General features: G+C 41.1%; 1 protein-coding gene across 2 annotated transcripts in view; it reads right to left on the reverse strand.

Annotated features, from left to right (window-relative positions):
- zc3h3 (zinc finger CCCH-type containing 3) overlaps positions 1-25492 on the reverse strand; it is a 109338-nt gene that overhangs the window by 34153 nt on the left and 49693 nt on the right. For both annotated transcript variants that reach the window (XM_041792158.1, XM_041792157.1), the window contains exon 4: positions 14727-14895. In XM_041792158.1, coding sequence (XP_041648092.1) covers positions 14727-14895 — 169 coding nt within the window. The remainder of the gene's footprint in view (positions 1-14726; positions 14896-25492) is intronic.

Below are 25492 nucleotides of genomic sequence, written 5' to 3' on the forward strand. Positions count from 1 at the left end.
TGCACATACAGATGCATCTCAATAAATTAGAACATCATGAAAAGTTTATTTTTCCCCATGGTCAAATAAGTCAAACCTCTATCATTCTAAATTCATCACACACATTTAAAATGTTTCAAATGTTTTATGTCTTACTCTTGATGATTACGGCTCATAAAAGGCAAAATTACACTTTCACTAAATATTAGAATATTTCCACTACAACAAAGGATTGATAATACAGAAATGTTGACCTCCTTGGAAATTATGCTCATTTATCACTCAGTACTTGGTTGAGGCTCATTTTGCATGAATTACTGCATATTCAACATGTCAAGGAGCCAATCAGTCTGTGGCACTGCTGGGGTGTTATTCAGCCCAGGTTGCTCTGATAGCACCCTTCAGCTCCTCTTTATTGTTGAGTCTGGTGTCTCTCATCTTCAGGTCAGACCAGTTGGCTGGCCAATCTAGCACAGTAATGCCATGGTAAGCAAATCAGTTCCTGGTACTTTTGGCCTCACTTTGAAGCAGGTAATAAGGAAACCAGTATTCTCCATATAGATTCTCAGCAGATGGAAGCATGAAGGGCTCTAAAATCTTTTGGTAGATGGCTGACATCGTTGACTCTGGACTAAAGCTCAGCAGATGACATGACAACCCAAACACTCACTAACTGTGGAAACTGAAAACACTGGATTTCCAGCATGTTGCATACTGGGCCTTTCAGATCTTCCCCTCAGACTCTAGGACCTTGATTTCCAAATTAAATGCTAAATTTACTTACATCTGAAAACAGGACTTTGATCCAGTTCTTTTCTCCTTGGTCCAGGTGAGACGCTTATGTTCTCTGTGGTTCAGGAGTGGAACACAACACTTGTAGCCCAATTCCTGGATTGTCTGTGTGTGGTGGCTCTTGACTCACTGACTCCAGTCTCAGTCCACTCCTTGTGAATCTTTGAATCTGATTTGTTTGACAATCCTCTGAAGGCTGAGCTCATCCCTGTTGCTTGTGCACACTTTTCCTTTCCAGTCAACATTCCATGAATCTGCTTTGGTCGCCCTTTTAGCAGTGACCTTCTGTGGCGTACCCTCTTTGTGAAGGGGGTCAACGATTGTCTAAGAATGCCAAGTCTACAGTCTTCTGCATGGCTGTAGTTGTGTGTACAGAACCAGAATAAGAGAATGAAGACTTAAGAAACCATGTAAACTGGACTTTTCCAGAATATTCCAGTATTTTGAGATAGTGGATTTTAGATTTTTGTGAGCCAAAAAACTATGTGAGATAAAAACAAACAAACAAACAAAAAAAAACGGATCTAGAATAAATTTCCACTTTTTGGATGAAATTTCAGGAAAAATTAGCATTTTTATGATATTCTTATTTCCAGAGATGCACCTGTATTTCATATCCTCTGCTGGTTCTAAAAATAGAATTAAATCTCCTTTTTTTAGTATCATTTTGAGCAGCACTACATCTACTTTTGAACTATAAAAGTATTTTAAAGTATTGTGATTGTTTCTACAGTTTATTTTAATTTGGGTGTTACTGACATGTTGCCTCTTCTAGTTCTGTGCGCCTTCTGTGTTTGCACGCTGCCCTGAAGTCTCATACCCTTTATATGGGCATGGAGGGAGCGTTTTTTATGCTAATAAGGAGAAATTTGCACATGCTTCTAGCTAACAAGAATATGGTGATATATATTTACATATATTTATTGGTGAATCCAGCCTACTGCTTGTAAGTAATGATAAAAAATGAGAACTCAGGATTTAGACTAAACTTTTCAGGCAGATTATCTTGTGACCAAAAACCATTTCACTATCAGTGGCTCTCCTGCTTTTATCTTTTGTTCTAAACATCAGAATATATCAACATAAACAACACTGTCCTACACTTATATCAAAACATATCAATATGTCATCTACAAACTCTGAATATTCCCATTCCCAGTACTGTGTGTGGTTTTTCAGTCATGCAATCCTCTAAACTGTAAAGATTATCTGTTCATCCCTCCCCCAGGTCCACTCCTCTCCTTCCTCTCTATCTCCCCTCCTCACTTTATGTTTCCCATCCTCGAGTCTCCCCTCGTCCCTCCTCCCTCTCTCTCCCTCCCATGTCACAGCACTCTGTTAAATTGCTCCTCTAATGGAAAGGACGGCAGTGTGGAAATGGAGAGAATTGAAAAGAGGAGAGGAGGAAATCAATGAGATAATAGGCAGGGCAGGGGGCCAGGGCAGCGAGGTTGGCCCCTACACTGGAGCGTACAGACCACACACTCACACAGAACACACTCCTTCTACAGTATGTACAGTACACACAATCACAGGCCTCCACACACACATGCCCACCTCTCAGGAGTCGCTCAGTAGGCTTGTGCATGTGTGGTTCTGGGGGTACAGTGTGTACGGGGCTGCCGGGTGGTGGTGGGGCGGTGCAGGGGTTATGGCGATAAATTGCGCTGTCCTGTCACTTCTATTTGGGGCGGATTGGGGCTGGTGTGCAGGGTGCCGCTGGAGGTAATTTGCTGCCGTATTTCAGATGGGCTGGAAATGGGTTTAGAGCGAGAGTTCATGCCTCCCATTACAGAGAGAAGAGAGGGTTACCCCAAATGCACGCAGCGCACAAAACAACTGACACGGACGCTTAACGCTGCAGCCGGCCAGCGCTGCTGCACTGCTGCAAATAAGAAAAAAAATGGAGCAAATACCAGGCATCAGCCGCGTTCACGTACACGATCTACCTGACTGCACGCCATAACTCAGCGGCACAGACACTCAGTTTCACTGATACAAGATCAGTGGCTGCCCTACACAGGGCAACTGCAGCCAGGGGAGCTGTAATGGAGGCTAATGTTGGAGCGCTGACTGCCACCCAGGGAGGCTTAAACAAGGACCGGGCGGCCCGGGGAGCCACAATGGAGGTTAATGGGGATATGACATGAACAGTTAACACAGACAGCAGTTAACCCTGACACGGGGCTGTAGTCAGGGGGGCAAACGGGGTGTTACACCCCACTCTGTTAGGATGTTTTCACACTGGTCCATATGGTATCCAAAACCTGCCAGGGATTCTCCTCCACACATTTTGATTTGCTGCTATTTTTAAACTCTAAACAAGAATGTAGACAGTGGATTTTTGCAAATATCCAATCTGCCATTACAGTCAAATCAGTAGCAATAATACAAGTATCACCCATTCTAGGATTGACCTGTGATAAGAAAATATATATATATATATATATATATATATATATATATATATATATATATATATATATATAATTCTCCTAATTAAGCAACAGCTTTTTTCAGGGTGGTTCCCTGAGACAATCGTGACAAAATGGATGGAGTTAAACTACTTTAACCTGACACGCCAGATGGATGTGTTTCTGGTAAACGTCTCAAAAATGGGCAAAAAGTGATAAAAGAAGTTGTAAAAATGGAAAAAAAAAGCTGTAAAAAAGTGACAAAAGTGGGGTAAGGTTGCAAAAATGGGTAAAATTTTGCAAAAGAAAAAAAAAAAAAAACCAAAACAAAACAAAACAAACAAAAAAAAAAAAACAAAGCTAAAATTGGTGCCAAAATTTGCTAAAAGCGGCAAAACAGTAACATCAATGGGCAAAAATGGGTATAAATTGACAATAAATGGCAGAGAAATGGCAAAAAAAAATGGGCAAGAAATCCAGAAATGGAAAAAGAAAGGTAATGTATGTAAAAGTTGCAAAAAGATGTCGCCGAAATGGACAAAGAGTGGCAGAAAATGGCAAATATGGGCAAAAAGGCCAAAAAAGCTGAAGACTCACCTATTTGCACTGGCTTTAAATACAAGTTCAGCTGGACATTTTGATATGTATTCTTTAAATGTTGCTATTTCATTATGTTTTTTTGTGAGTCATTTATTGTACTTTCATTGTTTTGTTAAAGCTTGTACAGCACTTTGGTCAACTAAGGTTGCTTTTAAATGTGCTATACAAATACACCCTAAGGCCGAACAATTATGAAAAATAATCTAATTGCAATTTTTTTCTCCAATATTGTGATTGTGATTTGATATGCAATTATTCAAAAAAAGAAAAAAAGGCACTTGACTGATTGCATGTGTCCTGCATAGCATCTCTGCAGCAAAAAAGTTAAAAACTGGTATTTTGACACAAATTTCAGGTAAAAAAAATCACACCTTCTGCAATTTGAAAATTGCAGCAGGACATATTGGATTAATCTAATTTTTGATGAACTGCCCAGACCTAGTCTACCTTGTAAAAAATTTCTTTTTGATCTAGGTGCTTAATATAACAGATACCAGCATGAAAGTGACTGCACACAACAGATAGACTCTGATAACTGATATGAGTTAATGCCACGTGTTCAGGTTGATAGCTGATGTTTGCAAACAGAGTTTCTATCAGCTGATGATGATGATGTTAAACCGATACATCTGTGCATCCCTGATGATAACGCTGGGATTTATTGTGCAGCCATAATGTGTAGTTCCTTAACTTCTTAGCCCCGAAGAACAATGCTGTACTTTTACATTCATTACATTGTGTTGCAAAACAGCTAAAGTCATGGTTAAACAACAATAACGGCACCAAAAGAAAAAGGTAAAAAATACTTGATAAAAAGAAAAAGTGAAGGAGGAGACAAGGACGTTCTTGAACTCCCCTGAGACTGGTCTTCATGCACAGGCCTGCTGTGTATGTGCGTGTACAAGCAGGTGTGTATGAGTGTGCACTACTCTGACCATGCGATGCAATGATAAAGGAGAGCGCAATTCAGCACTACGGCCGCTGTTGATGAATGATCCGACTTTTGTTTTAGTGACAGGGAAGAATTTGGAGGGTCGCACGGCTGCTCTGAATAATGCTGCTCTTGTCTATTTGTCTGCAACCCAAGCATTAGTAAGCTCATATTGGGAAACAGTTACCCTTGAAACAGAGCGCAGCAAAAACAGTCATCTGGCTAATTCCAACGGCGACGACTGCTGCTCTTCTTCAGGCACTTAAAGGAAACCAAAGCGGGGTCATTACGCATCAAGATGCCATCAAATCCAACTTAAAGGGAGCCGAATGTAATGAACTAAATTCACTTTGTGGGTACAAACTAACACTTAGAGAGAGTTTGTGTAGAATACTGTAAAACAGCAGCAGAGGAGAGTTATAACACACGACTGTAGGTAATGGGCAGATGACTAATGTGATAAGTAATGAGCAAATGAATGAATAGGAGAATGAAAGGCGATGAATGGGGGAGTGAATGCACGGAAAAGAGGAGAAAAGTGAAGAAGAAGGAGCGCTGCTTCACTTTATTGCCCAGTCTCTTACATCCTTTACTGATCGATACTGCAGCACTAAAGGAGATGAGCGTCTGGACCAAAGACTGTGGGTCTCTACATGGAGCTGTATACTCTCAAAAAGAGAGTACTTATTTGGGGTTGGAGGGTTAAGACACACTGGGGGCTAAATAAACTTACAAAGAGAATGAAAAAGTTAAAAATATGTCTAAAGAACTGCGAGATTTCAACCAAAGAGGAAGTTAAATTAGACAAGAAAGCCCTGAAACAGAGAGACAAACACAAACAGACAGAGCACACAAATACTGAAATTAAAGAGGGGACAGCGGGGAGTAAAACAGGGAGGGCGTGAGGGCGATGAAGGGAGGGCTGGGCTGTAACTCATCCTCCGCTCTGCATGCTTTACGGCTTTCTTAATTCAACTCCTGCTACTATTAATGGAGTTAATGTTGAGATTATATCTATTTGCTGGTGGTGGGGGGTGAAATACTGCAGCCGATTCCCCCGCCCCCTTCAAACTGCACCCCAGCACTAAATCAACAGCCACGTGTCTGGAAACAGGTGAGAGCAAAGCATGCTGGGTAAGAAGATGTCTTTCTGTAGACATAGGAGCAGAAAACTAGCAGTTTATGAGGGTTTTGGTCAACAAGTAGAGTGGAATGAAGCTTGTAGTCTTTATCTTAAATATTGTCCTGAAGTTTTTCCTTTTAAAGCAGCAAGTTTCTGCATCCAGAGGGTCTTGTATCAGCACATTAATGAGACCGAAACCTTCTAAAGACTTTCATTAACATCAAAGAAGGCCATTTTTGTGGCTTGTGTCTTCTCTGATCTCTGTCCACTGTGCCTAACTAGCAGAATGGTAGCACAATTATTTAAAATATAATCAAAATCACGTGTATCTTAACTGCAGAATGGATAGAGGACTTTAAATACATAACCTTTAATATGTAGCTGCCTTTCTTGCAGCTATAACAGCTTTCACTCTTCTTGGATGGCTTTTCACAGGATTTGGGAGAGTTTCTGTGGGAATTTGTGCCCATTCATTCTCCAGAGCGGTGGCTCTCAACCTTTTTAGCCTGCGACCCCCAAAATAAAGGCACCAGAGACCAGGGACCCCCCCTGTGCCTGGAGGTGATTGAACACAGCCATGCATATTCAAGAGTAGTGCAGACAAGGCTGTCCATAAAGGGGTATAAAAGGGCAGGTTTCAAAGTGGGGGTCCATAGTCAGCAAAACCATGGTCTATTGTGAAGTTAAATTGTAAGAACCATATTTCATATTTGACCTGAATAATAACCACTCTTATCAAAGAAACAAATATCTTTATTTATTCATTTGTGTAGGAAATAGCCTTTTAAAATGAAAATAACTTATATTAAAAACATAATTAAAATGGGTTAAAAATAGCTAAAATTGGTTGATAATGGGAAAAAATGGTGGAAAAGTTGATGAAATTTGATTTTTAAAGAAAACAAATGAGTTAAAAGTTGCAAAAATTTGATAAAAGTGGCAAAAATAACCAAAAATGGCTTAAAGTGGCAAAAATGGGCCCAAAAAGTGGTAAAAGGAGATTAAAAAGTGGCTAATATGGCTTTGAAGTGCAAAAATTGGTGGAAATGAGGTGGACTGGGATGAAAAAATTGGTTAACTTTGGTTAAAATGGGCAAAAAGAGTATAAAGAGTGGTTGATAGAGGCAACAATAGGCAGAAAGCAGCAAGAATTGGTTTAGAAGTGGCAAAAACAGGCAGAAAAAAAGTGATGGAAAGGGATTAAAATGGGCCAAAAGCGGTTTTAAGTGGCAAAAATGTGCAAAAAGTGGCTAAATTGGTGTTAAAAAGTGATGAAAAAGGATTAACGTTTGGTCAAACCGGTATAAAGGGTTGCCCCTTCATACCAGTTTGACCAAACGTTAATTAAAAAAATATATTCTTAGTTTTTTTAAGGCATCTGGTGACCCCCTCTCAGACCCCAAGGTTGAGAACCACTGTTCTAGAGCAATGTTGTCCAAGCTTTTTTTCTGGTCATCCATTTCTTAGAGGAACAAGCCATCACGACCCAACATCTTTGCTTCCACACATCACTGCTTATCAAGATTGCCTGCAACAATGGTCAGTTGAGCGGATGGCTGGTGCTAGTTTGGACAATGCTAAATCCAGACTTCCAGATTCTGGTCCTGGAACTGTTTTCAGTTTTGCAAGCCTGGAAGAAGCCACCTCAACTCTGTTACAAAGGCTTTCTCTGCATGCTTGATCCATTCACTCTAGTCTCCTGTGTTAAACATCATGAAAGTGTCCTATAAAATCTGCTACAGGCTACCTGGGCTGAAGACACTGACAATACGTGGAGAAAAATGCAGGCTTGGCCTTGTATTCTGTTTTAGATGTCCCCGAGGGGGGGTTTCAGCTATGAGCAGGCCCACCGATAAGAGCAGAGAACATATGAGGACAGGGTTCAGTGGGTCTGATAGGCCAAAGATGAAGAGCAGCACTCAGTAGTTAAGAGCAGAGAATATGAGCTCATGCCGCTCTCAATGGCTTCAAACTGATAAAAGTGGGTGCTCTTTGGAGTTAAACAGATAGATAAGCATGAGCAAGGAGCACATTGATGGGTGAAGGGAGGGGGGGTAATCCACTATCCCTGGGGACCCGACCTGTCCCCCTCCCTCCCTATCTTTTCCCTCACTTCTACACACTTGGTGATATTTCACGAGGTGTCACGGGGCTCAAATTGAAAATCCCTTGATGAATCAATATTTACTGCAGCAGCTAAATGAATAGTAATAAGTCACAAGAGTCCAGTCACAGCGCAGGCCCCTCTGTCTCACCAAATCTGGATTACACAAATGAACCCCCCATCACCAACACACACACACACACACACACACACACACACACCCTCCACCCACCCCCCCCATCCCCCACACACACGGAGGAGAGGTAGATAAGAACAAATGCTTCAATTATTTAAAGCTCTTTAAACTAAAGAACAGAAATAAGTTCAGCCAAATTAAAATACATATTTCTTGTTCCAAAAGTTAATCCTACCAGCATGTCATGCGAGTGAGCGTGGGCAACAAAATCATCTTATTTCAGTCGTTTCCTTCAGTCCTAACAGCGTTGGAGCAATGCAGCGTGATGCCTCATGCCATTGGACTCAGTAATTTGTCTCTTGTGAATGTAATGATTACTAAACACACTCTACTGCATTTCTGACATTTTTCAACTCAACTTTGTCAGTTATGTTTGTCAGGGTAAGCCAATCTCAAACACAAAGACACACTTCCTGTTTAACAGATCATCAGAATCACCAACAACTGTTCACAGACCAAAACTAGAACCAGTGGTTACAGTGAAAGAGAGATACACCGTTAATAAGTTAATAAGCATCACTGTTGTGTGCCTTTGCCATTGTGAAAATATGAGCTCTAGTTGTCCATAAGGCTTGAAAATCTGATTTTGTACAATGAAAGAGCAGCTCTGTCACACTTCTGCTGTATGCTTACTAGGATTAGGTGTTAAATCCCTTGATAACTCAGCACAAAAGATGGAGACTTCTTCTTAAGTGGGGTTGGAGTTGTCCTCTTGGGTGGCGATCTGTCAGTGATCTGTCTCCAGTACAACACATCATCAGTTGTTCACCCCAGGGTCACTGGGTGTTTCGGCCTTTTACAACAATGAACCCTCGCCCGAGGCTGGCCACCACAGGCTGATCAGACCTGGGTGTGTGTTGCACTGGAGGTTCCATGAGCAGCCCGTACTGTCTCCTTATGTTTCAGCCACAGCCAATGGCTACTTCTTACGGCGGCAGAAGCAAGCTCCTTGATGGTCTTCCACTGAGCCTGCCCTCTAACTCCAAGCTCCTTCAGTAGCCTTGTGGTGGAACTAGCTACAAAGCCCCTGCAGCCCACCTCCACTGGACGCACAAATGCTTTCCAGTCCCTGTCCTCTGCTTCTGCTGCCAGGTTTGCATAATGCAGCTTTTTCCTCTCGAATGCCTCATCGACGGCTTCCTCCCAAGGGACTATCAATTCCACGATGAAGACACGTCGACAGGATTTGGACCACAGGATCAGGTCTGGACACAGGTTGGTTGCTGCAATGTCGGGTGGAAAGGTGAGCCTCTGATGTAAGTCCACCTGCAGTTCCCAGTCCCTGGCTGCATTCAGTGGGCTTGAGTACTGAGGCACTCGGTTTGCCGGCTGCTTCTCCCCCTCCCTGACGAAGGATGTTGGTTGCCAAAAGGCAGTCTTGGCTTCAATGGGCATGGCATTGGTGGTTACCCTCTTACCCTCCAGTGCAGTAGCCAAGCACTTCAGCACTTGGTTGTGGTGCCAGGTGTATCTGCCTTGGGTAAAGCTGGTCTTGGAAATGTAACTTGTTTGGATGCTATCACGCTACTTAATCTCTTTCATATAAAGGATGTTCCTAAGCAACTATTTCCCAAATCAGCTAAACACTTGTTTAAATCTTGTTGAACTGACTATTATAGTCAGTGGGTGTGATGTGAGCCTGACATATTCGCTACAGTGTAGCTAACATTAGCAGCTAGCACTTTTAGCTCAACCCTCGACAGCCTACAAACCACTTCATTTCTATTTACTACATAAAAAATGGTCATACTGCGCTGTTCCTATGACAAGCTAACTGCTAAGCTATGGCTAAGCTTCTAATATTTATATCCGGTGAAGTGCCGTAAGAAAGTTTAGATGGGCAGGCAGTGGCTGTTAACTGAAGCTACAGAGGCCTCTAGTGGCGGGAGGTTCATTACTGTTTAAAAGAGCATTAAAGACTGGGAGTTCAAGCCCAGGTTTATAAAAAATGACAGGTAATTAGTTTCACTGACACAGAAATCTTGTGCCGGCTAATTAGATAAACATTTAACTGTTTCACTGTGTGCAACCCTTTTTCTTTAAAGTTATGGGAAACCTCATGTGTCATGTCCATCTGATTCGTGCCCTGCTTGCTTTCCTAACGTCCTTCCCCTGGTGCTGCTATGTTTGTTGTACTAACTTTCTCCTGTCCTATGACCGTCACCTCTGCTGACCTCACTGGAAAAACAACTATCCGAACAATTGATTTCATTTTGCCTATATCACAGACTTCAGATTAGCAATTATTTTTGAAAAATCGATATTTGGTGAATGACACGATACGATATATCACCAGACAAAACATCACGATACTATGCTGTATCCATTTTTTCTCCCACCCCTATCAATTAGTACCCAGTGTGGGCCCTTGGGCGAGGTACTCAGCGCCATGAACACTTGTCTATCTCTCAGATGTAGTCTTGGACAAATGTTTCTGCTAAATGACACTGTAACATTCTTTAAAATAAAGAAAAACAGAGTCCATCACAGAATAAAATCACAAATAAATACTCCAAAAACAATTTAATGGATGCAACTGCCCACAAGCTTGCAGCTGCTTCAACAAAACCGCGCTAGTAGACTCTTTCTCCTCAGTTGACGCTGATTGGGCTAGTCATTTGGGCTACTATTTTGGGTTGCAGCTCTGCAAGACAGATCCACCTGACAGACTCAGAATCTGGCTCATCGATCTGCTTTAAAGGTACAATGTGTAGAATTTGGCTGCATTTCGCCAAACAGAAACGGTGTACATGGGATATAATGTTTATATATCTATGTGAAGTATGTTAAAATAAGTGCACAATCATCCCCTTTAAACTTTCGTTTTCTTTTTACAAAATTAGAAAAAAGCTTTATAAATTTACATTACCGCGGGTCGCCCCCATGGAGGCTGCCATATTGAACCGCCATGTTGTCTACGGCAACGTTTTGGGGACAGAAAGAGCAAAACGTGATTTTTAAATACGAACCTGCCCGCCGGCCCTGAAAGCTACCTGGAGGGCAGGTGGAGAAGAAGACTGACCTATAATCTATAAAAATAATGGTTACAAAAAGGAATGAATAAACCCTCACCTCGTCACTGCTGTAAATGATGTCCGGCTCACGATCCTTTTTGGTCTTCACATGCTCTCGTCGCCTAGTGATGTGACCTTTTGGTAACAGATCGGCTCATTCTGAAATCTGAACGCTAGATGTCGCTAAAATGCCAAATTCTACACATTGTCCCTTTAAAAGGTCATGTTTGGATCATTATTCAAACTTTCAGACAGCCAAGTTTCCGTACTTTGGGTTTTTTGGCTGCTTCTTGCTTTCTTTTACATAACATGTTTTTAGGGTTGAAAATAACTGAAGTTTCATTAACCTCCATTGTGAACGAGTCGGGGTAGGCATCTGACGTTATCTCAAAATCTAGGCATGAAACCATGATGTTCTGCAGGCCTCCAAATGAAACTCTGGACAACCAACTCTCCAACTTAACTCAAAGATTGTTCTTCATCCTCATTATTCTCTATGCTATCAAGCCACTACAAATGTACTTAAACTACTAATAGTCTTATTACTGCCTACCACTCTACTATACATGATAAACACGATAGTAAATAGGCAGCTTGTTTCTTGCATCCACTTTAAAAATTTGACCTGAAACCTTTTCTGTTGCCACAGAAATTTAAAAATTGTATTGAATTAGATCAGGGGTGCCAAACTCAATCACAGCAGGGGCCAGAGTCTGGATTTAGGACTAACCTGAGGGCCTAACAGCATCACTTTTTAAACCATAAACTGTCAACCTTGTTTCAGTGGTAATAAAAACATTAAAAAAAAACTTAGCACTGATGATGAACGTTTTTGACATTTAAAAAGTTAAGAAGAAAAGTAAATTTATTAGTTTAAAATGGTCAAAACATAAAATTGAAATGGAAAAATAATGTTTTGAGTGGCAAATATATTAGAGAGAAAGTTAAAATCATGAGTTTAAGAGGTCAAAATATGATTCAAAATTTTACATTATGAGTCTAAAAGGTCAAACTTTGGAGTTGAAAATACAGTTGAAACCAGAAGTTTACATACACTATATAAAAAGGCACATAAACTTTTTTTCTCACCATCTAACATTAAATCAGATTAAACTTTTCCTGTTGTTGGTCAATTAGGATTACCAAAATTATTTCTATTTTCTAAACGCCAGAATAATGACAGAGATCATTTCTTAGACAATTCTTTATTATTTTCTTGAGTCAGAAGTTTACATACATTTCATTAGTATTTGGTAGCATTGCCTTTAAACTGTATGACTTGGGTCAGACGTTTTGGATATGCTTCCACAAGCTCCTCACAATAGTTTGCAGGAATTTTGGCCCATTCCTCCTGGCAGAACTGGTGTAACTGAGCCAAGTTTGTAAGCCGCCTTGCTCGCACATGCCTTTTCAGCTCTGCCCATAAATTTTTAATGGGATTGAGATCAGGGCTTTGTGATGGCCACTCCAAAACATTGACTTTGTTATCCTTAAGCCACTTTGTAACCAGTTTGGCAGTATGCTTAGGGTCATTGTCCATTTGGAAAACCCATTTGAGCCCAAGCTTTAACTTCCTGGCTGATGTCTTGAGATGTTGTTTCAGTATTTCCACATAATGTTCTTTCCTCATGATGCCATCTATTTTGTGAAGTGCACCAGTCCCTCCTGCAGCAAAACAACCCCACAACATGATGCTGCCACCCCCATGTTTCACAGTTGGGATGGTGTTCTCAGGCTTGCAAGCCTCCCCCTTTTTTCTCCAAATGTAACGATGGTCATTATGGCCAAAAAGTTCAATTTTAGTTTCGTCAGACCACAGAACAAGTGTCCAAAAATTAAGGTCTTTGTCCCTGTGTGCATTTGCAAACTGTAATCTGGCTTCTTTATGTTTCTTTTGGAGTAATGGCTTCTTCCTGGGAGAGTGGCCTTTCAGCCCATGTGGGTACAGGACTCCTTTGACTGTTGATAATGACACACTCTTACCAGCTTCAGCCAGCATCTTCACAAGGTCTTTTGCTTTTGTTCTTGGGTTGAGATGCACTTTTTTGGACAAAAGCATGTTCATCTCTGGGACACAGAACCCGTCTCCTTCCTGAGCGGTATGATGGCTGGACATTCCCATGGTGTTTATACTTGCATATAATTGTTTGAACGGATGATCGTGGCACCTTCAGGCATCTGGAAATTGCACCCAAGGATGAACCAGACTTGTGCAAGTCCACAATTCTCTTCCTGATATCTTGGCTGATTTCTTTTGATTTTCCCATGATGTTACACAAAGAAGCAGTGTATTTCAGGTGTGCCTTAAAATACATCCACAGGTGTGCCTCTAATTAACTCAAATGTTGTCAATAAACCTATCAGAGGCTTCCAAAGATATGACATCATCATCTGGGCTTTCCCAAATTGTTTAAAGGCTTAGTAATCTTAGTGTATGTAAACTTCTGACTTTGATGAAAGTAATAAAAAATTGTCTAAAAAAATCCTTTTCTCATTATTCTGGCATTTAGCAAATAGAAATAATTTTGGTAATCCTAATTGACCAACAACAGGAAAAGTTTAATCTGATTTAATGTTAGACGGTGAGAAAAAAAAAGGTTATGTGCCTTTTTATATAGTGTATGTAAACTTCTGGTTTCAACTGTATGGGGTAAAATACAAAATAGTTGGTTAAAAAGGTCAAAATATTACTTAAAAATTAGAATTATGAATCTTAAAGCTCAAAATATTATATGAGAAGTCAAAATTATGAGTTGACATGCTCAAAGTATGAAATTAAAAGTCAAAATCTTACGTTTGACTCCTGATTGTGAGATGCTAAATTGAAAATGTGAAATTAAAACACAAATTAATTTCTTTTCCCACATTCCTGACTTCTTATCTAAATATTTTTACTCCTTACTTTTCCAGATTTTGTGACTTCAAGGATAAATTTATATTTCTATATTTGAGGAAATTTGCAGACCTCATACTGATGGGCCAGTTACAACAGAAATATGATAACATCATGCGGGCTGGATTTAACTGTTTCACGGGCCGGATTTGGTCCCCGGGCCTTGAGTTTGACACCTGTGAATTAGATTAATATTCTGAAAAAGAAGCAAGTAGTCAAATCAGTAAAGCTTTAGTTGGTGATGAGCCTTGCCGCTGTGCTGTTCTAGAGACTTCATTCATGTGTAATCAGGACTCACTGGTGGAGGAAAGCTCATGATAGATGAGATAGATAAAAGATAAGTGAGTTTTGTAGACTGAAGTGAGACAAATAGATATCAGTGAAGAGGGAAGAAGTCTGGAGTTGTAATGGCATTAATATTCAGATCAACCACTCCTTTCTCTGTGTATCTATCCTGAGTGAGAGGCTTTCCCTCCTGGTAGAAATTAATGAGAGGAGCACAGTGGTGTAAATGGTTTATTCTCTGGGTTATCTACTGTGTAAAAATGAGCATCATAAATTCCCGACCTCTTCCACTCGTGCTGCACATGACGGTGACATAAAGACGAGGTGCTGCTCTGCGCTGAGACATATTAAACCCAGACCTTTAAGGAGTGAGTGTCTGTGACTGCTAGGGTTACCTTGCAGACTGGATCCTCTTGGTTCTCCATGCCAGGGCGGGGTTGAAGTGTGGGGTATGTGCGGTGCTGGAGCCCGGGCGGGTCACCATCTTGTAGCGGGTCCTGAACACCCCCTGAGATGTGGGGCTGCGGAGGGAGGAGGAAGAGGTGGAGGAGGAGGCAGCGAGACCTGAGGACAGCAGAGTTAGATCAGTGTCAAAGTCTGCATGTTTCCAACAATCACTGCAACACTTAAACATCCCGTCAGTTTCTGAAATAATCCACATATACAATTTTTCTGAATGCATGAAGCTTTGCATGCACGCACATATTCCGTAGTTTGTGTGAGGACTCTGGCAGGTGTGCTCTTTAATAAGCTTCACATATAAAAATGAGAGGGAATAACAAAGGCAGAATTTTTATGAGCCTAATAAATCACATCCTCTGTCTCTTTGCTCGCTGCTTTCATCCCTCCTGCCTGCTCTGCCTCCCTCCTTCTCACGATAAGTCTCATTCGTTATATCATTTCACAGATCCATCAGGGTAGAGGCGTAAGAGTAGAATAGAAAAAAAAGAGGACTAAGTGTTTTTATTTATTTATTTATTTGGCTGTGTATCCATCATCTTGTTGTATGATGGCCTACACTGGCTGACGTTCTTGCACAAAGAGGAGGATTTGCATTGAGGGTCGTGGAAGTCTTTGTTCATGTAAGGCTATATGCAGAAAACTCCTGAGAACTTTCTGGGTGTGAACATGTGTGGACATGGATCACAAAAGCTCTGATCCAGGCTTTCTCCTGCCATCCCCTCGTAAATTTTCCATGTGAAATCAGAGTGAGCTCTGGAGGAAATAATCAGCTTAAGCTAGCTAAGGGGTGACAATATTTATGACCAGAATGTGTCATAGGTGGTATAACACCAGTGTAATCTCAGTGCTCATTGCTTCATTATATTCCTTTCACCATTATGTTGATTTCTGCTTTTTGTTAATAATGTGAGTATGTTTCACTACACATAACAGATAAAAATCATTAGTTCCTAACCTTTTATCCTTAGAGCCTCCCCTACTTGTATCTTTAAAAAAAAGCTGAGCCACCCCAAGATTCACACAAATAAAAAAGTAATAGATTCTGGTCAAAAACCATCATTGACATGAACTGCTTCTTAAACAAAACCATAAGAAAACAGGTCTATGCACTTTTTTTTTTACCAAGACTCATTTATAAATGATCCAAACTGTGTGCTACCATGATTTTTTTTATGTGCAAATATTTAAATAACCTTAGAGCAGAGCAGACAAAGCATCACAACCCTTTCTTAAATCTTTGGCACCCACCTTAAGGGGCCCAGACCCAAGGTTGGGAACTTATGACATAAAGGCAAAAACTCTGTATTGCCCACAAAACCCCATCCTCAAGCTCCATGTTCCAAACAAACATCCATAAAAAACTTAAATGTGCAAGTTTTGATCAGCCTCTATTCTAGTTTGAACCAAACGAAATGCTAAAACAATGAGCCATGCTTGTAACACTGATTTGTCTGTATATACAGCATGGACAGAAGTATTTGGCTACACCTGTTAATTATTGGCTTCAGGTGTTTCAATCAGCAAGTTCCCACAGGTGTATAAAATCAAACCCCTAGTCATGCAGTTGCCATTTGTAAAGGTTGGCTGAGTCAAAAATCACTCCCTGTTCACTATATAGTGAATACGCTATTTTGTAGTGGTGTCCGAATTCTGAGTGAGTATTGTTATTCACTATATAGCGCACTCATTCTATCCCACAATGCATTTTGAAAAGCAGGCCAGCAATATTTACCATCATGCATCGCTGTTGCTGCTCTCAAACATGACAGACAAACAAGAGGAGCACAGAAACTCATATAAAACATTTTTTTCATTTATTTTTTATTTGTTGGTTTTAACCGAAGTATATAATCTGTAAGAAAATGTTAAGGATTCAAAATGGGGTAACTTTTTCACTTGTGAGGATTACTAGGGATGCACCCATCCACTTCTTTTCAGTTCTGATCCGATTCTGATAAATATGTGCCAATACTGATACTGATTCAAATACATACACAGTGCTTAACAAATTTATTAGACCACCCTGACCCTAACCAAAGTAAGGTTTATGCCACAGCTGCCCTAAATTAACAGCATTGGTAATTACCAATATCAGTTTTTATGTTTCTGCAATGGTTAATACACCAATATGGAGAAGCTCTTTAACCCAAATGATATTTTTAATGCTAAAATATAATTGTCATTGTTATCCATAAATTTTCAAATTTACTGATTTACAAAAAAAAAACTGAAAAAAATAGTAAAGCACATTAATATTTCTTGATTAATATGTCAAATTATACTTATTTACTTGCATTCCTGAACAGAAAAATTAGTTTTAGTGGTTGAATGTTATGCTTGATTAATTTCTGACTTCTCAGAGAAGCCCAGTGAGCGGGCACAAATTTGGGTGAATTCTGTATCTGTATCAGCAGATATTAGCTTAAACAGGAAAATATCGGTATCAGCAGATATCAAAATTTCTGCCGATATTCACATCCGATGTTTTGCCTGTGTATTTCAGCATATATAGACTGTAAATTTTGACCATATATACTAACAAATTAATGAAGTTTTAGTCTGAACCAACAGACCTATTTCAGGTGAGGTTTTTTCTTTATTTAACCTCATTCTTTAAACTTGAAAGTGTTTTAAAGGACTAAAGTTTGTTTCCTTGGTCATCCTTAAACCTTAAAGTGTCCAAAAGGACTGACATTTTTTGTCTGAAAAGGGCATTTAAATATCGGTATCGATAACGGTATCGGCTAAAATGAATCTGTAAGTATCAGCATATTGGATATCGGCAAAATCCCAATATCGTGCATCTCTAGGTGTAACTTACGATACTGGCTTTGTCCACAGCAGTTATGGAGGAGAAACTGACCACTGACCATTCAAGGGTAATGTTTCTAGGTCTACAGCTGCTGCTAATACCAGGACTGGATGCTTTTACAATAGTTTAATGTTTTCGGTGATATTTCTTTTAATAAAAGAAAATATGAAAAGATGACATAACTGATAGAGCCAAAGAAAGAAGTCAACTTTCATAACTGGCAACGATAGAAGCTGCTGAGAAACACTCAGCAACTGTAGACACATGACCTCAACAACAGCAAATCATTGCTCTTGCACTCTTAGTCCAAGACTGATTTGTCTGTACATGCAAATCTTTGTTTGCAGCTGTTGCTCTACCAGCACAGCTTTTCATACCAATAGGACCTGCTACATAAAGTCAGGTTGGCTAGCTGTCACGCAGAGAAAAAATGTCACATTTTCCTAAAGAGCTCTAGGAGAGGTACAGCTTCCTTCCAAAAGTACCAGGCAATGAATAAGCAGTGTACTGTTACAACCTATGACATTTATAAAACAAAAACACCAACGCAAACATTGTTTTGTGATGTTAGCTGGTGTTATAAAACCAATTTTCTAAAAAGTTTAGGTAGATCTTTGGAGACATGATTCTTTCATCTGCTAGGTCACTTTTCATGGTGTCCATCTGACTGTACTATTAGCTCATACATGTGCACATGTGAAATTGGCTTGTGCTGAAGATGAAACACTAGATAGATCAGGATCCTTTCTGCAGTGGTTAGAAGTGACGAGCAAAGGCAAACCTTTTTCTTTAAATTAGCCTCTTAAAGGATGAACGGAAATTATGTTTTTTACAAGCTGTACTTCATAAAAAGTGGTAAAAACAGTTCCACAACTGAAGCCTGCAAAGAAAGATTAAATGGAATCATTTCATTCAGCTTCTCACTGTATCCATTTAAATTATTCCACCAAAAAAACAGTGTAGCATGTCATTATCAGCGCTCCCTTCCCCGTCCTACCAATCATTCACTGAGGTGGTCAGTGACAGCACTCTGTCTCCCTAATGAGTAAAGAAACGACAGAGTAAAGAGAGGTGTGAAAGAGGGATAACAAATGAGTTTATACCCACAGAGAGGAGCTCATTTCCTATCACCTCTTTCACAAGTCTTTAATTGCCAATTGTCAGGATTGTTGCCGTTTTAATTAGCATCCAATAACAAAGCGTGACCACAAGGGCTGTGGTGACAAACAATAAAATGATTCCATTTCCTCTTCTACACATTCCAGCGTCTCCCTCTCACTATTCCACCCCCTCAGGCGCTGGTTTCATTTGTCAGCCGGGATGCAGCTCTGGATCAGCTGGAGAATTCATCTCAGACAAACATTTACCGTTCAACAAATCACTGCAAGCCCAGCGCTGGAGTAGTCTGTTTAGGAGAAGCAGAGAAGAGGCTACACTCACTGGTTCCAGCAGATGTTCTCTTAACAGGAATTATAAACATCTGTGTAGGTTCTTCTTGATATGAATGAATATAGTATAAACCAGTCTTATTGGCCACAGATTAACTGTAGTATAATTCAAACATTACATGGAGCCTATCCCAGCTTTCATTGGTCGAGAGGTGGGGTACACTCTGGACTGGTCGCCAGTCAATCGCAGGGCTGCCATATAGAGACAGACTACTATTCACACCTTTGGCCAATTGTGAGCCACCAATTAACCTAATGAGAATGTTTTTGATGGTGGGAGGAAGTTGGATTACACGGAGAGAACCCATGCATGCACGGGGAGAACATGCAAGCTCTGCTCAGAAAGGCCCTGACCAGGAAGCAAACCAGGAACCTTCTTGCTGTAAGGCAACAGGACTAACCCCTGTGGCGAAGTACAGCTCCATATATTTAATTATGATTTTTTTTAAGCAACATCTAAAAGAAACGCCCTAGAAAACCACCTACACCTGATAATACAGATGTATGTTTTACTGATATTCATACTGCTGATTCACACTACTGCTATATTGGTTGTAAATATCCACAGAACTGTTCACATCTGCTGATCAATAATAGGGTCTATGCATGGCAGGGTGTGCCGTATTTCCAGTGGAAAACTGGGCAGCTTGACAACCTCCGCCCAACAATACGTGCTAAGCCAAAACCTACTGAACCTCCTGACATCATTCTTCAAAAGTAAACTGTAGTGTGTTTGTCTGTTTTTTTTTTTGCATTGTCGTTTGTATTTACTCTTCATCATAATGGCATCCAAATGTGCTAAAATGATGTTTTCAAAAACAGGTTAATAGCACTTCTGGACATCATTGCTGTGTGCTGCAATTTACATCTTCAGCAAAATTTAACTCAGCATTGACAGTCAGCATAGGTAACTCCTGCAAACAGCTGGTAAACCACAACGAATCTTCCATCATACACCGTTCTCTTCTGTGTTCAATCTCCCAACTGGAAGTTTGGGAGCCACCTAATGCCAAACGTGGAAGTGATGTGTGCATAAAGCCCATTAACTTTTAAGCTAATACCTGTCAATACATGATATAATGCCGATGATAACGTGCATCCCAAATGTGAAAGTTTACTTACTCAGCTACTTTGTCAGAGCATTCAAATTTTTATCTTATGTATCTATTTATTGAGTGTTAGTCAGCCTCCCTGGGTGCTAACACTATAACATTTCCTCCACTAAGTTGCAACAAGGTGCTGATGTCACTGCTGCAGGAAAAGAAAGTTTACCTATGTGAACTGAACTGAGGTGGAGCAGTCCACATCTTGGCAGTGTAATCCATTGATCCATGAATACTAAGGCTGAGATCAGCTGCCTCCCGCATAGGGCAATGAGTTCACTGAGCCTGGGAAGTGTGGCACTTATAGGTCATTTCCACCAGGCAGTCCGGCTCAGTTCGGTGCGGAACGGCAAAAGTTGGAAAGGGTCCCAAAAAACCAACCCGTACCGTCCCACTTTTCGGCACCAATCTTACCTATTCGCACCAAAATAAGTGGAGCTATACACAGAACAATAAGGGGCTGCACTGACATCACGTTAGCACACCTGTTTACAACTCTGCGGCTGGACCAGCAGAGTCACGTTGCATGTGACTTCACATTCATCACCTTTACAGCCCGACCACCAAGTAAGGGTACGGTATCTGTGGAAACACAAACTATTTTGGGGTTTAGTGTGCAAAACCATACCAAACCGTACTGAATCAAACTGGACCCCCTGATGGAAACACGGCTTTACAGTATCTAAGCATGTGGGGTAAAGTCATAGTGAGGCCTGGACACTCAATGGTGGCCACAGGCACCGGCTGGACTTCTTTGTGACGAATTCTCCAGGCTCATTTTGTGTATTGTTGGCAAGACCATGTGCCAGCTAGCTTCTGGCACCTGGCGCGCTTTCCCAAACCTGATTCAACTAATCGTATACTTGGTGCCCAGGACCTGGTGGGTTTGACTAGATCTCAGGGACGGTTGGATCCATGCGTCATGGAGGGGTCAACTGGGAAGACACCTTAGAGATGGTGCATGGGCCTGGTGCAGGCCTTGATGATGGCAAACAGGAGGCTGGAGCAGTACAGGGCCAAGATTGATGCAGCAAAGTGTTGAACTGGCATATGCTCCCTGACCTGGATGTGCGGGACATATCACCCACATAACAAAGAAACCAGCCCATCAGGCATATGAAGAAAGTGTAATTGTGGGAGGAGATGGTTGGGATGTTTCTGAGTGATAGAAAGTGAGAAAAACAGATGATGAAAAGCTAGGACTGACTAATGTATGTTGTGCAATTTTTAAGATGTTTTGTGTCCTTTTATATGATTTGACCTTTGTTTTGATTTAAAAAGGATAAAAAATTTGCAATAATCACCACTATCCAATTATGATATTTGTAGAACAGCAATACATCCAGACCTCAACAGAAATCAAATCAGCCCTCAAAAATCCTTATAAAATTGTATCTGGACAAAGGCATATCATCCCAGCCCTCATCATAACAGTGCAATAGCGTTAGAGGCAGAGACTGTACAGGTGGAGGTGGAGAGGAGGTTTGTACAGTATTAGTTGCTGGGCTTGTATCACTTTTTCTCCCACAATCCATCTGTATTGTAGTCAGAGTTATTTGGGCGTCCTGGCAGATGACAAATAGGGCTTGTCAAAGGTGTTGCCATGATTCTCCACCTCCCACCTTGTGAACGCCACCTTCACCCCCCTTCCACCACCACTGCCCCAGCATCTCTACCCTGTACCTCAATCTGCCTCTAAACCCTCATTTCAACATCATGACAACCAGCATGTCCACAGCGCTGTCACACCGCTGTTCCAGCCCGGCTACTATTTAATGACATCTGTAGTGAGCTGTATTGTTAGTGTGTATTCCTGTAGTGTGTGTGAGTGTGTGTCAGCAGCGATGGATGGACGCTGTTGCTCTGATTGTAAACCACTGCAGGTTGTGTTGGTTGAGTGGCTCTGGGAGCAATGGGGTCTCAATCTTCTACTACAGAGCCATGACCAATGAGCATGTGAACGCTCACACTCACACACAAACACACATACTCGCTCACACATATACACCTGGGGTCTCAATCTTCTCCTAATAGACCTTTGACAGTGGCCTGCCTCGCAGCGTGGGGAGAGCCAGTGTGGTGTTGCCCTGTGAAGCCGTGAAGACACTGTTTGCAAACGCATGCAGCTCACACAGCATCCATCTATCTCCCTCTGACTCACTGCTGTGAATCTACAGATAATCTACTGACCCCCCCCCCAACAAAGCTGAACACATCCCACCGCCTGTAGGCCATCTGCCTGCAGTAACACAGCCACCATAAAGGGCTGTTTCAAACCATTCTCTTACTCTCCTAGAATCAATTCAGACTTTGTTCAGGATGTGAATCAATAAATATTATGCTATATGCATTGCTCTGCATGTAAACAATGTCTTATATTTTTTTCCACCTAGCCCCCCCCCCCCAGCACACCCTAAACCCGGTATAACCTGTGTGATTTGATTGATGATGGTTAACACCCAAATTTTTGTCCCTCTAGGTGGATGTTGACTGAGTTACAGCTAAGGCAACATTTCACTGACATTTTGGGCTTGAAATAACAAAATAATGAACATCACTTCAACCACTTTTGGTGCCACTGTTTAAAAATTTAGCCAGCTGAAGTTGCAAAACCCTTGTATACATAATATATAATGGGACGGGACGGGACGGGAGAGGACAGGACAGGACAGGACAGGACAGGACGGGACGGGACGGGACGATACGAGACGAGACGAGACGGGACGGAACAAGACAAGACGGGATGGGATGGGACATGATGGGATGGGACGGAACAGGATAGGTTAGGATAGGACAGGATAGGATAGGATAGGATAGGATATGAAAGTATAGGACAGGAAAGGATATGACAGGACAGGACAGGACAGGACAGCCTAGGATAGGAAAGGACAGGACAGGACATGGCAGGAAAGGACAGGCTAAGATAGGACAGGACAGGACAGGACAGGACAGGACAGGACAGGACAGGCTAAGATAGGACAGGACAGGACAGGACAGGACAGGCTAGGATAGGGTAGGATAGGACAGGACAGGACAGGATGTGTATTACTCCTTATTTGGCTCCTATAAGGTAATCAGTCATTGACACAAAGTTGCATACATATTATTGTACTCAAATTTTAGTGCTCTATGATTACATTTATGGAAGAATTTCATAATTTTGAAACCTGTGCTATATTTTAAATTTCAATTTTGCAAGGAGTGTAGAAATGTTCTAGGTGTCATCTGAAAACAAAACCCATGAAGGAGGCTGTAATGGCGGCAACATAATATGCAGGGCCAATATTACTATTAAAGTCCACTAAAAATGCTCCTGTTTGTCATTTGAGGGTTTGAATTGTTTTCATAATGTCACATGACAGTTGTTCTTTTCTCATCATTTGTGTTTCCTGAACTCTTGGTCTCTTTGAATAATGCCTGGTAACATTTTTATGTTGTTTCAGAGTTACAATGATGCCTAGTATGGTGAAACAAAGTAAATGAAGTTCCACTGACCTCAGATTTAAAATAGTGGGTCTGATTCACATTTTGGAAGTCCAGATAAACACTGCTATAACATTTTACATGACAGAACACCTTTAAATGCAACTTTAAAGAAGAAACTCTGAACCAAATCAAAGGGTATTTTTTATCCTCATTTATCCTCTCTATCCTCAGTATAACAAGTATGATCCTCTTCTCTAAGTCCGACTGAAAACTCCATTTAAAGTTTTGGCAAATCACTAATGTATATGCTGCTTTATCAGCATAAAGCAGCAAATGTTCCTTCACATAAGTGGATGTGGAAGTGTTGAACTAGAGTCACATCCCTAAGATGACTGAGCCTCGTCAGGGTGATGTGGACTAGACTTTGGGTGAAGTTGTCTGCTACTATAGAGCTCTTCTATCTGTCTATGCTCAGCCCTCTGACTGGGGCTACTGACAGGGCACAGCACCCCCAGCCCCCTCTCTCCATCCTCTTAGGGATCCCCCCAGTGATCCCCCTCACCGTACCTGACGGCTAATTCAGTGAACAGCGGTCTCTGTCTGCCCCCTCCCTGGGACTCGTCGATGGATAATAAATCTTATTATTGACAGTGCCTGCTCCCACTGCCATCCCGCGTCCCCGTCCCCTGGGGCTCATCTCCTGACTCCCACTGCTCCGACGCTCTAACAGAAGACAGCGATGCCATGCTAACATCAGGCTTAACAAGGGAGTTACCACAGTTTAATAAACCCGGAGTAAGCCAGCGTGGTTATGATAATATGATCTCTGCGCGTCTGACATCCAGCAGTACTTTCTGACGGACTACCAAGAATTGTCAACAGAGTTTGATGCCCCTCCCTGCCAACACAGAGCTGCGTTCCACTGTATTAAAAATACTGCATCCTGTAACCTATCTAAGTATATCATGTAGTCCTAGAGTACGACAAGTGTAACAGTATATTGATACAAGTACATATACAAGGGCAGTGGGTTCACTGCTGCAGGATGTGGATCCATTTAAAATTCCTGACCCGCTGTCAGAGTCCAGATTTGTGTTTGAGTGAGATTAATGTGTCATGTAGTGGCTTGATAGACATGCTGCTTGTGTATATATGGATCCTTTGGTTAAAACTGAAATGCATGAAAATAGCTTCTGACATTTAAAACTGCAAAGGGAAGACATTTATTTCTACATTTATCCATATTCACATGTCTATTTTTGATGGTTTCAGTATGTTGGTTGATAAATGTCAAGAAAATGAAAAAAAGAAAACACAAAGTGTTAAAGAAAGACTGACTAATATAATGAACATATTCTCTCACACCTCACAGCCGGAAAATAAAGTAACTAGTTCACATCCTTAGATAAAGCAGTCAAATAGCAATGTTTCCTCAAACATGAAGTGCCTGTGTCCATTAAAGGCTTTTTTTGTTTTGTTTTTGTGGAAAATGCTCACAACTTCTGTTTCAGATTGCTTTTCTTTGGACATTTTTTATTGCAAGGTTAAGAAAGCTCACTTCTGCCTCACTAAGGCCGGCCACACACTACAGGATTTTAAGCCCCGATTTTAGGCAAGATTTGACTCCCCCAAGGATTGTGGGGGCATATCCCGACTGGAGCCTCGTCACAAACGATTATTTGTCTGAATAGTCTGCATTTGTGTGGTGTCATCACGATTAATTTACCAATGGCGGCTGGTCAATAGGGGGTGTTAGGGCACCACCCCCCATGACTCTCCACAAAGAGAGGACAGATCTTAAGTTCATTGAATATTTTTTAAACATTTGCTTTAAATATCAATAAATTTCTATGAATATAGATAAATTCCATCATGCACTGTATAAAGATGATTTATTAAAAGGTTTAAAT

The sequence above is a fragment of the Cheilinus undulatus genome, linkage group 7, assembly GCF_018320785.1.
Source record: "Cheilinus undulatus linkage group 7, ASM1832078v1, whole genome shotgun sequence".
Taxonomy (NCBI): domain Eukaryota; kingdom Metazoa; phylum Chordata; class Actinopteri; order Labriformes; family Labridae; genus Cheilinus; species Cheilinus undulatus.